This window comes from Ctenocephalides felis, unplaced genomic scaffold (assembly GCF_003426905.1).
Source record: "Ctenocephalides felis isolate EL2017-DRISC unplaced genomic scaffold, ASM342690v1 CF-g0.4_SCAFFOLD_02542, whole genome shotgun sequence".
In the NCBI taxonomy this organism is placed as follows: Eukaryota; Metazoa; Arthropoda; class Insecta; order Siphonaptera; family Pulicidae; genus Ctenocephalides; species Ctenocephalides felis.
In genome coordinates this window covers 1,002-13,788 of record NW_020538696.1, presented here as the reverse complement: position 1 = coordinate 13,788, position 12,787 = coordinate 1,002, and the positions used below count along the sequence as shown (strand labels likewise).

The following is a 12,787-nucleotide window of genomic DNA, read 5'->3' as shown; positions in this document are numbered from 1 at the left end:
AAACTTAATGTATACAATTATAGATATTATAATAAGTAAAAGACATCAATTGGAAATAGTGTTGGTATTTTTTAGCGAAAGTGAAAATTTTGTTGTTGAAATAAACAGATGAAGTGATTTTATAAATCTAAATAGCTCAATTTTTATTGGTTAAGTTGATTATATATACAATTGGGAGTTCATGCAACTTGCCTTAAAACAAAATGCTACTTAAAACTAGTTTAATTAATTTTTTATTAATTGACATTACATAAACAAAAAATAATTCTACCTAAACCTATATAACATTATAATTAAATATGCTCACGCAATATAGAAAACTGAAAAATTATTTGCCTTTCAACTATTATGTGACAATATATAATTTTTTTTATTCATAGGAAGTACCCAAAGAAGTGATGGATTTAGCTCTACAAAGTTCATGGTTCAGGAAATCAAGATTTAAACAAGGTAAAGGAAAAAAATGAATGTTGGAGGCGTCGGATGGGTTTCAAAGAACGTCCAGGAATGCGAACTTCAGAAGATACTGGCACAAATAAATTCCTATGAAAGAGCTATTATTAAACCCACCTAAAGGACCTGCTACAAGCAGACTTTCTGCAATGAAAGAAGCTTTCAAATCCCAATATACCAGTCAGGTATTTATATAGATTGAAGAATCACTATATTAGTGCAGTAAACGGAGAGGAAAAAGGGTCTCTGCCCCGATTTGCATGAAATTTTGGAATAGGTTCATCTTATCTTCAAGTTCAAAAGTGAAAACAATTTGGACTTCGCCACTACCCCCCAGGGAGTTGCGAGCCCTTAATGAATAAGTGGACATTGAGCCATTTTATCGCTAGAAAACGTTTTCAATATTAAAGGATATAATTAAAAAGTATTTTTAATACATGACCTTGCAATAAAATCGTTTTCAAACCCCGTGAATACCCCAAAACCCTTCAAACAACCTCTAAATTGAAAAAACAACACTTAAAAATAAATTTCAGTTTAATATGAATTACGTATAAAGTAAATAATATTTTATGTTTTCTATCTTGATTATCAATTTTTAAACCCTTTTTAGACCCCTTCATAAAAAAATTGTTCGAAAAAATTATTTTGAAATTGAAAGAAAATTAAGACGTTCAAAGTGATATGAATGTTATATGTTAGGTTATATGTTGTCCTTCGTAACACTAGTACACAGTATAATTTTTCTAAACTCACTTATTTTTATTTAATGATTTTTTTTTTATTTAAAAATGTAATATTTTTATTTATTCGAAAAATTTCCTTTTACTATCATAAAAATATTTTCATTCTTATATGTGAAAATGATGCATGAATAACGAATAATTATTTTCAAGTTATTTAATCAAGATAAACTATTATTTTTAGTTCTACTAATTAAAATTAAAATAATTTTGTTTACTATCTATAAATTAAACAATAAATAAATTCAGTCAAATACTGCTCTAAATTACACTAAATTTGCAGATAAATTACAGAATATTCAAGCAAAAATTTATTTTATATAAAATTCGAAAACGGTTAAAACCGGTTTTTTAGTAAAATTAAAATTCGAAAACCGGTTTTCTGAAATGTCGGTTTTTGTATAAGTCCTAATATATATAGGTTATGTGTATTTATAATATATATATATATATAATATATATATATATATATATATATATCAGTGCTGGATTTACAGTAGGGGCAATCGGGGCTACTGCCCAGGGCGGCAAATTTTGGGGCGGCAAAATTTGGATAGTGAGAAAAAAATTCTATACAATATAATCAACTTTTTTAACAACATTTTTTATTTCAAGAAATATAATTAACAAAACATAATACGATTGCAATGCAAAATTTGGGTTGAAATAAACGATAACTAAAATTTATTATTTTGCCTTGCCTCCCTCTCCGAACGTAAATTATCAAATTGGTTAATAAGTTATCAAATTTGGCAATTTGGCTAATATAAAGATCCGTAAACAAGCTGAAAGTTTAAGAAAAATATGTTCTTCAGTTCTCGAGCCCTCTTAAAATGACGTATTTGTGCACTTCCAAGCTTATAGCGTCGAAAAAAATATTTAAACTAGTGACTCATGGCATTGTGCCTTAAGACAAATTACTGAAATATCCTGTACTGAAAATTACATTTTATAAAGAGCTTTAAATTTTATTGAAAAATGAAAAAAAGACTTCTAAAACACATTTTTTGTATTTTGAAATTTTTCGAACTTTTTGCAAAGCAATCGCGCTGCGTAGCTGTTTCAGAGAAGAAATATCAAAACTAAATTATCATTTTTCGTAATTGCCTGTACCAAAAGCTAATCAGCACGTCTCCCCATCAATACAAATCTAATATTTTTTAATCATTCAAGTCGATTTTGAGAACACGGATCAACCGATTTATGATTCAATTCCTATTGATAAGGAGTCGTACTGATTAGTTATTGGTCAAGGCAGGTCCAACAGTTTTGAAGATACGGGCCAAAATGCCAAAAATGATTATTCAGTTTTGAGAAAAAGCGTCCAATAACATTCAAAAAAATTTACAAAATAAATAACTGCTTAATTTGTGGGGGGCAGGTTTAGCGGTTTCGATGATCCAATAAAAAAATTTGAAGAAGAAACATTTGGCGGACAAAAGTGATCATAAGACATATGCACATTAAATTATCAGATATTTTAAAGATATTATAATAATAAGTATAAATTTTGTTTCCATTTATATAAGTTCTGTAACATGTTTATCCGTTAGACTGCGACGCGGCGCTTACGCGCTTCTATATTTTGTCCCTCGCAGCTAAAGCAGCGCCATTACTTTAAAAAAAGTCGAAAGTTCGTAAAATTTCAGGGATGGGGCGGCATTTTTGTCAGTGCCCCGGGGGCGCCAAATTTCTAAATCCGGCCCTGTATATATATATATATATATATATATATATATATTATATATATATAATATATCATTTGGAAGGTAAAAGGGCTACAACTTTTTTTATTATAATTTTTTTCGTAACTCCTCTCATTTTGAAACCGCGAAGGGTTAAAGGGCTCGAGAGAGACTCAAATAATCATAACTCGTCAATTTTTGTGTGATAGAAATATAATAAAAAGCAATAATAAGCCAAAAATAGCCCTTTGATTTTTATTTATATGCTTTTATATGTATCTTTTATTCTTTCTTAGATATAACCAAATATAGTTTGATTTTTTAAAAAATCGGATTTTTCTTTATAAAATCGTGAGTTTTCTGAAAATAGTTTGTACTAAGTAGTGAATCTGCTAGAATCCATCAAGATCTTTATAAAATTAGAAGAATTCTAGATAGAATGTGAATAACTTTAATTTTGGTCGAAATGGCGCTCATTAAACCATATGATTTAAATGAAAAAAACATCGTATATGCATCATTTGCATGATAACTCACGCATTTTACACGCAAAAAACTTGTAACAGCACTATTAGTGCACTATTATTAAACCCAATTTCACTGACCCAAAACACTCCATTGACTGTAGTATATGCAGTTTGCATATCTCATCAATAATTTTTCAACACACATTGTGTTATTTTCAATAATTTTTTGGGTATCCAATTCCACCTTTATGAATTAAAAATGTATAACATTAAATTGAACAAATCAAATTAACTCATATTTCAGAAGATATTATGTGGTGAATATGCTAACTAATTTGATGTATATATCAGTCCATGTGCTCAATTTAATAATCTTAATACTTTAATATTATTTTAATACTTTACGTTAAATTATTACTTTTTATTAAATAATATTAATATTATTAAATAATTTGTTTATTGGCATATTACACAATTCTTGGATTTGTTTAAAAAAAAAAAATACATTTTTATCTCTATTTAAAGTTGCAGTGTAAGTTACTAAATTTAAAATATTAGTCTGCAAAAATATTCAATAATAGTATGTTTTAATGGTTTTGCAGTTTAAAGCGTCGACTGATCACTCTTGGGAAAATAATGTGCAACCGCAATTTGTACCACCATTAGCTCCAGAGCCATTGCCTATTCAAGATAATAATAAACGCAAAGCTAAAAAGAGCAGATGGGAATAAATGAATTAGAATTAGTTTAAAATACTTAAAATATTACTTTATGTATATATATATATATATATATATATATATATATATATATATATATATATATATATATATAAAATTTTGTTTGTGAACTTTGAGATATGTTTCGTATTTGTGAAAACGTAATGAATTATTTCATGAACTCTTGTATATATGAGGTTATTTTATTATATTAGTTCTTTTATATACATAAGCCTTTTGTATTAAGATACATATATTACTTTTCTAAATTGTTTTACATAATGGATTTTCTAAAAGCATGTATTGAAACCATCTTGTGTTCTGACGTCAATTTTAAAACATTCATTTATTGCTATTTACAAATATCAAAAGTGTTAATTTACATTTTTTCAATATCTATTTCTTCATTTGTGAAAAATGAATTGTAACCCATGAAAAATATATTTTGCCAGATTTTTTTCTCAAGTAGACAAGTTTGTTGGTTATTTATCTGTTGAACTTACAGAGGGGTTCAATTCTGAAATAAAAAAATATTGTATGATTAAAAAAGAGAGACTTTACATTTCAAGTGTGGGATTTTGAAGAAATTTATGATGAAAGGTTTGGTTTCCAAAGTGACTATCATAAAATATTAGATACATATGAAAATTAAATATTGCGTATTAGGGTCATTCTTTTACAAACCGAACACCAATTAACCTTGACATTTTAGAATTGTCTGAAAATTTGTTTACAGATACTATTCATAAAATCATTTGACACGTATTTCAGGATTTTGCTCAAAAAAAAAATTTTTCGAAATTCGAAAGTGACAAATGAATACAAGTCTTTGAGGTCCCCGACGTGAAAAGCACGGCTCGCGCTTGAAAATATTTATTATCTTTCGATGTAACAAAGTCTCCAACAAATTGTAAAAAGAATTTTGTTGCAGAGAAAAAAAGAAAAAATATGTTTTTTTGGATCGATTCAAGTAGGGGGAAGGCTGAGTAAAACCTTTGTAAATATTTAAGGGTTGTTATTGTTAAGAAAATTGCAAAAACAAAAAAAAAAAATTTTTAATCATTACAAAGTTCAATATGAATGTAATAAACAAAAATAATACTGATCCAATCAGCACATCCGGAGATAATTAATTTACCGCAGATGATGATGTTCATAGATATTGAGCAAAAAATCCATATTTCAATCGTAAATATTTACGTAAAAAATTTTTTTCAGCAAAAACCTGAAATACGTGTCAAATTATTTTATGTATATCTGTAAAAAAAATTTCAGACAATTCTAAAATGTGACATTTTATTTTATTATCTTAGAAAATGGTACGTTTTATTATTCTTATAGTTTAGTAGATTATGCTATTCTTTTGATTTAGAAGTTTTTATAATAAATAGTTGTTCCTTATTGAAAATAGAAACAAATTTTAATTAAAAAAGCTGTCATTAGCTCAGATATAGTCCAGATAATACGCATCCTAATACACATGAAACCGAAAAAATATTGTTTATCAATTTTCCAATATAAGAACGAACGGCAACAATCATAGTGTGGCACAACGAACACAAACAAACATAGCGAGCAATGTTTTCGCAACTTGTTGGTACATCAAAGAAAATTGTTCGTTCATGTTTGAACCCGTATGTGCAGTGTGGACGCTGCCAAGACTGTAGACATTTCTTTTTTTTGATGTTGTGCTGCTGTCCTGCATTAGTTTATGTTGTGACTATTATGTGATATTGCTATTATTGATACATTTTGCGAATATGGATCACTTAAAACAATTTTTACCTTTCCCTCCACTTTAAATAATAAAACTGACGAGAAAACTGAATATTCTCGAACAAAGAAGATTCAAGCCCTTACTGCTTTGAGGTGTTTATTCAAGTTCGTTTGGAATGATTCGCCTTCGTTCGTGTTCGTGTTCGTTCTTTTTTGTATTTTGTTGTTGTTGTCGTCATGTTTGTTCATGCTCGTTCGTTCGTCGGTGAGGGCGCACCTTAACTTGTTTGAGAATGACAGTTTGGTTGTGTCAGTCAACACTTCAAAAGTCAGCCAACGAAATTTGTTTTATACTTGATTGGCGTTCTTTCGAATTTTCTTTGCCGAAAAGATTAGTTTATAAATTAAACCTATTTGTAATTGCTTAATGCTTCATTGATTGTTCTGTTCATCTTAAGGTTATTTTAAACATCTAACAATCTGGTTTTTGGTAATAAAAATGCCTAGATTGTCTAGATTAACTTGTGCTGTGGAGGATTGCGAGTTTAGTACATATGATAGAACAATAAATGAATTACGCAGAGTTCAGTTTTTTGCATTACCATCTGGATTCTCTAACAGAGATCGTAGGTCGAAGTGGATTAAATGGCTCAGTGATATCAAGTAGTTTTACAAAATTACAGAGTTTTACAATTACAGTATATAATAACAGATAATTTTTAATTGTTTGCAGTGGTGAAAATTGGGAGGTATGTAAGTATTCACATGTGTGCTCTCTACACTTTATTGGTGGGAAACCTTCAAACATGCTTTTACATCCTGCATATGCTCCATCAATAAAGACTCGAGATGATTATACACCATTAGAAGAAAAGATTGCCTAGCAGAGTAATTATAATAATATATTGACATCTTTGTAGTTTAACCTGTTGCATGATAAGTAATAAAATACTAATGCATGTTTACATTATAATTCTTAATGTAAAAATGTTCATATAAATTTTGGGTCCAATAGAACCACAGTCGAGACATGTAAATGCTACATTTGTATGCATGACGTTTATAAATATGTGCTGAGTTTAAAAAAGTTAATAACATGTAATTTTAATCGCAGGTTTGAAATATATAAAAAGCAAAAAATAGCAAATATGAAGAAGCGATACAATATGCTAAGCCTTAATCCAAATAAAGTTACTGGAATTAATCATTGTGCATCTCAAAACAGTTGTGCGGTAATCCAAAAAGATGTTGGTGTTCAAGTTTGGCATGAAGATATATCAAAACAAGACAAATCCTTTTTATTTGTATGTAATAGTTTTATCGATAATAATAAAAATCATGCAGAGATTCAAGTTTATATTCCAGAAGGGACCGGAAGTATGCGATTAGTAAGATATAAAAAAGCCAAAAATAAGTGTTGTGGAACTGAAGTCAAATTTGCAAATAAATCTGTTGAGTGCACTGCTTCGACATTGCTATCAGTTAGCAGATGGTTATATGAAATTGATAAGCTAGAACAAGAATCTAATGATAGATAGTTATTTTACTTGTGAATGATCCTAGTCAACACTTTGAATTTAAGCTAATGCTTAATGTCTGAGTATTTATAAATCGAGGCATGTAGGGTGATAAAAATGAAAAATTATCTAATAGGAAGAAAATAACTAGTGGTACGTGGCAACATGCCAAAAATTAAAGCGCTTTTTGACCCAAGCTGCAAGCTCTATAAAATTTTAAACTAAATATTTTAATATTTATTTTAAGAATATGTATTATAAGAATAAAAAAATAAATGAAGCCCTCTTCAACATGGGCACTAAGGAAAGCTGGTACATTTATCACCATGCAGCAAGCATAAGAAATACATATATTTATTTTATGGTACACTATATGTATCAAATGTACATAAGTATTCACTATATGTAGTATATGTACATTGCACGTACCAGGAAGCCTGTTAAGGCAAATTTCTGGAACTTCTTGTATTATAATTAAACATTCTTAGAATAAAAATAGTTACTAATCAATAATTAATAACAATCATTTTAAATGTTTCCAAATAGATCAATAGATCACATAAGTACAGTAGAAACTCGATTAACTAGTCTAATTGTTGTCAATAGGCATTCCGATAATCAAATATATGAAGAATAATATTGTGTACATATGTATGTATTTGTTATTAAAAATAACAAATAAATACATAGATATCAACAAAAATAATGTTTATTAAGAAATTAAAACTTTCGTATGTATGTACATATATATTTTCTCAGATTACATTACATACATATCCTAAACTGCAGCATTAATCATTCAAAAATCCGAATTCTAGGTATGCATATTATACATAGAAATTGGTTCGTGCTGGTAGTCCGGATAATGGCAAATCCGGAGGGTCGGATAAACGAAGTTCTACTGTACTGTCTTTTTCATTATTTGTATTTCATGCATAAAAAATAAGAACTTATAATTAGACAACGACATTTATATATGTTTGCAAGAAAAGTAAATAAACAACATTTAATCGCAGTTACAATTAAAATGTGGGGCCTTATATCATATTTCAGCATGCGAGAACCTAATCTCATATTTCTAAGATTGATGTAAAAAAATGTGAAAACAAAATTATAAATATTACAAAATTGAATTGCAAAGTTTTTTTTGAGTATATCATTGAGCTTTAGAACTTTTGAAACTTGAAACTTTATGTTGAATGAAAATTAAAATTTTAAAATAATATTTTAACATAATATTAACATTTTCGAATTCTTCGGTATTTTTTAAAAAATATTTTTTTAGATTGTGAAATATTTGAAAAAACATTTTTTTTTTGTAAATTTGAAATTTTTCAAAAAAATTTTTTTAATTTTAAAATTTTTGAATATCTTTTTTGAAAATTTAAAAAGAAAATTGGAGGATATTTTATGAAACTTATAAAAGCGAAAAATCTTTAAAAAAAAGAGTTAAAAAAAGGAATAGCTTTGTGATGAAAATATCACACCATTATCAGACCATACGAAAAAGAGGTAAATCTCACGAAACGATGGAATCCCGAATAAAGCGGTTATATTGCGTTTGTCCTCATTTTATTCTTATTTTTATCAATTTATCATTTTTACAAGATCCTGTTATGTTTAAAATATGTGTTATGTATAATTTTTAGGAATTAATAGAATGTGTTAGAATTATATAATTTTTCAGGTTGGACGCACTTCTTAATTATACCTTAAAAATTACGAAGCTAGAAATATACTAAAAAATATAAAAGAAAAATACAATAAAATTAAGAGGGATAATATTTCATAAAAGTGCTTATTGTTTTACAAAATCAACGAAAAATGCAACAAGAAAAGAAAACATTAGATAAAATAAGAGTATAAGATGTCGGTGCATCAAAGAAAATGGTTCGTATGAGGGTATTCTAATATTGTCTAGGCGTACGAACATAAGGTATTTCTAGTATTGTCTAGGGATGCTACCACAATGTAGACAAACATTTTTCTTTTTTGATGTTAATATGTGCAGTCCTACATTAGTTTTGTTGTATTTAGTATGTGATACTGCTGTTATTGATGAATTTTGTAGATTTGATCACTTTAAATAATTTTTCTCTTTCCCGCCGCTTTAAATAATAAATCTGACGTTTCACGGAACATCCTCTATGGGGTATCAAGCAGGCTGGTTTTTGATTTGTAAAAAAACAATGGTACATGTCATGTATATTTTTGATATCGAAATTTTTTTATAGTTATAAATTTATATTTTTTTTATATGTTGGGAGTTTCTAATTTAATATATTGTCATAATCATTACGACTCCCACATTCAAAAACAAAAACAAAAAAGATTCAAGCCCTCACTGCTTTGAGGCGTTTGTTTGGAATTATTCGCGTTCGTTCGTGTTTGTGTTCGTTTCTTCTGTGCATTTTCTTCGACTTGTTCGTTTGTGCTCGTTCGTTAGGTGTGGCGCATTTTTTTGTATTTACTTGCTCGTCATGTTCGTTCGTGCTTGCTCGATCATGTTCGTTCGTGTTCGTTCGTTAGGTGGACGCACCTTTAGGGTGAGGCGTACCTGTTATTTATCTATGCCTTGAGTTTCTATGCAAACACAAGCCAACTGGCACTCTACGATAAAAGCATGCTTCTTCGATTTTTCGTAAAATGTCATATTTGGAAATGTAACTTGATTTATCTGAACCTTGTTTGAACAGAATACGATTAGCTAACTAAAACTGGTGTTCTAAAAATCAATAGATTTTTTCCGTAAACTTGTGGTTTAAAAATCGAAATTAGATGTAAATTTCAGGAAATATAAGAAATTGAAAATATCATATAGTTTTCATTTCTAAAGTACCTGACCAAAAAGTCAAAATGTCTATTAATGGCATTTATGCAGAGGATAGTGAAGGTGTGAATATTAAATTGATGTTTTCTTATACATATTTATTAATTATGTTAATATGAACACAATGTAATATTTGCACTAACCTTGCTTAACTGAAAAACACACTGCACTCTAATTTTACACTTTTTACCAATTGTAGTGTATTCTTTATTCGCATAGTTAAATTAGACTAGTGATGATAAATAATGCACACACTTTATATATGAATAGGTAAATTTATACCAGCCACTCAGCGTCCTGATGGGACATGGCGGAAACCTCGAAGAGTGAAAGATGGATATATCCCGCAAGAAGAAGTACCTTTATATGAAAGCAAAGGTGTGTTGAAAACTAATAACAAAATAAAATTTATTTTCTTCCAAAACGAAAAAGACAATACTTTGTCTATGTAAATTGTTTTTGATTTTGTATGTACATTACATGTTTTACATTAAATCTTTCTATAAAAACCATTTATCAATCAATGAATCAATGGTTTTATTTTCTGCATTGTTTTTGTGATCTATTATATATTCTTGTCACAAAAAGTTAATATATGTTGTTTTATTGTAATACATTTTAACTATTTTTGTTATGATTTAAATTATTTTTATGTCAGTTTATTAATATTGCAAAATATTTCAAGGTAAGCAATTTGCTTCTCGAAAACCGCTGTTACCTGTTGGAATGTCTCCAGAAGTTGCATTGGCTTCTAAAAATAAAAAAGTTGGCCCAAATGCCCATTGCCCAATACCAGGTTTGGTTATATTGGAAGATAAGACTAAAAAGAAAAAAAGAAAAAAGAGGACCCAGTTGATAAATTGGCATCAGATCTAGCACAAACAAAAGTTAATGATACTCCAGCTGCTGACCCTGTTAAAAGGCTGAAAAATCTTAAGAAAAAAATTAGAGAAATAGAATCAATTGAAGCTAGATTATTATCAGGAGAATTAAAAAGTCCTGAAAAAGATCAATTAGACAAAGTTGCTAGGAAACTAGATATATTGTATGAAATAAAAGAAATTGAGAAGAATCTGTAAGTATAAACATTAATATATTTTAATAGTAAGTATACTTTATTTTTAAATTTTACAAATCATTGTTTGTGAATATTTGGCTTATATATTGTAGGCTTATTAATAAGTAAGAATGTTAATTTTGGTAAAAAAAGATGATGTTTGTGTATTAGAATATTTGTGAAACATTATAGATGTTTAAAAGATATAAGAGAATGCAATGATGCATTTTGTAATTAAAATTTAATGACAAAGATTTATTGTGACTGTTAAGTAATTAAGTGATAATTAAACACAGATTTTTATGTTAGAATGTAAGATTTTAAATAAGCTCTGATAAGTCATCCCACTGAACTTATTGATAAGCATAGATATACTAGTAAGCAGGGCTTAGATTAAGATAAAAATAATAATAATTTTATCCGTAGATACAACTTTTTCATTTTAATGCGTTCAAGAATTGTAGCAGAGTTGGCAATGGTATTCTTTATGTACAACATGAATATGAACAATTAATTTTTATATCAAATTATTATTTCAAACACTATATATAGTACATGTTTATAATTGAGTTTTATCATTTTCACTAAAATAATTAATTACGAAACAGCCTCTTGTGAATAGGTCAACATCTTTCAATAAAAAAAAGTCGATATCAGCTTCGACTTATTCGAAATTAATATGAAAAACTAGCAACTGATAAGGGTTAATACTGACAAGGAGAACCCGCGCATTGCTCGTCTGGGATTTTGATGAAATTTGACACAATGGTAGATTTTATGCCCAAAAATTAAAAATTAAGTATGAAAGCTGTTTAATTATACAAATTAATAACGTTGCATTTAGCAGCGCACTGCACACCATCCTTACACATAGCATGTAGCGTTCTTTTTTATCAGCGGGAGATTGTCCGAGTGGTAACGTCGGCGAATTCTAATTTTTGCGTCTATGGTCGAGAGTTCGAATCCCACTCAAGGTTTTTATTTTTTTTACTATTTTCATTTCATATTATAACTGCATGAGTTAATAATATTCACTCACAATTTCTTACTAGGGTGATTTACTTTAATTTTCACAGAGTCTTTTTTATACTTCTATTCAGTATGAACTAGGCTCATATCTAAATTCCTGTTTTTCCTATTTTTAAAAAATTCGAGAATAACAAAAAAAATGTAATTTTTCTTTAGATACCAACTATTTTGTAAAAAAAAAAAATTCTGAATCGATTTTAAAAATTCAAGAACCATTCGAAAGATGGTTGGGTTTCGACTTGATTAGTTTTTGGTAAAGATTCCCTGGCACAATTTCTTGTAATTAAATGTTGAAAGAAAAACCGATTTTTATGAAACTTTTTTTGACGATAGATATCATGGTCTTATAGAACATACTGACGTATACGGCCGTATGAGAAGTAGTTTAAATTTTAAAATTCACACAAGTTTGAAAAAATATAGTCAAAATTTATGTCAAAAGTTACTTTTGTGATGTGATAACTCAATCAAATCAATTAAAAATGCCTTGATATTAGCAAAAAAGTAAATGAACAGTCTACAAAACTTCTCTAGTTTTGTAAAATATGTTACAATATTCTTTTATATCATT

General features: G+C 28.1%; 2 protein-coding genes across 2 annotated transcripts; both read left to right on the top strand.

Moving 5' to 3' along the window:
* Window positions 1–6,282: 6,282 nt before the first annotated feature.
* On the top strand, window positions 6,283–6,667 carry LOC113381068. The gene is made up of 2 exons (XM_026620057.1): window positions 6,283–6,446; window positions 6,517–6,667. Exons 1-2 carry the CDS (start codon window positions 6,283–6,285, stop codon window positions 6,665–6,667), a joined length of 315 nt encoding a protein of 104 aa, XP_026475842.1.
* A 3,471-nt stretch (window positions 6,668–10,138) lies between these two features.
* Window positions 10,139–11,205, top strand: LOC113381069 (partner of Y14 and mago-like; the record flags this gene model as incomplete). Its single annotated transcript, XM_026620058.1, is given in 4 exon segments — window positions 10,139–10,193; window positions 10,401–10,508; window positions 10,816–10,979; window positions 10,982–11,205. Coding segments are annotated over 4 exon segments (533 nt in total), but the record flags the coding sequence as incomplete, so codon positions are not given.
* Between the last annotated feature and the right edge of the window lie 1,582 nt (window positions 11,206–12,787).